This window comes from Trypanosoma theileri (genome assembly GCF_002087225.1).
Source record: "Trypanosoma theileri isolate Edinburgh chromosome Unknown TM35_Tth_56_V1, whole genome shotgun sequence".
In the NCBI taxonomy this organism is placed as follows: Eukaryota; Euglenozoa; class Kinetoplastea; order Trypanosomatida; family Trypanosomatidae; genus Trypanosoma; species Trypanosoma theileri.
In genome coordinates, this window is record NW_021639898.1 from 46,721 (window position 1) to 47,089 (window position 369).

The 369-nt window shown below is 53.9% G+C and overlaps 1 protein-coding gene across 1 annotated transcript; it reads right to left on the reverse strand.

The window, feature by feature from the left end:
• Position 1: 1 nt before the first annotated feature.
• On the reverse strand, positions 2-358 carry TM35_000561160 (uncharacterized protein; the record flags this gene model as incomplete). The annotated part of the gene is made up of 1 exon (XM_029030826.1): positions 2-358. A coding segment is annotated over one exon (357 nt), but the record flags the coding sequence as incomplete, so codon positions are not given.
• Positions 359-369: the final 11 nt, after the last annotated feature.

Consider the following 369-nt stretch of genomic DNA (forward strand, 5'->3'; position numbering starts at 1 on the left):
TGGCGCTCAACAACTGCCGGTGCGTCTCATCCCGCACCCCGCGCTGTGTTCTCTCCACGGGCACAGACAAAGTGTGGGTCTCACGCCCACGGTGACTCGGGTCTTTTCTCACACAGTGCTGTGGGAGAACAAGGTTGAGTCGCATCTGCAACTCCGCCACATCAGAAACATGCAACAAACACAAAAAGAGAGATGGTCTCCACTCATCTTTGCATCCATCGCGAAAGAGACACGGCTGGATGTGTGCCCCCCGCAGCCACCAGAGAGTTACCACCACAGAGGTTAGATGTAGTTGCAACAATAAGGAGGAGGTTTGAATGACACGGCAAAATGAAGGACTGCTCGTCACTGTCTGCATCAGTTCCGTGT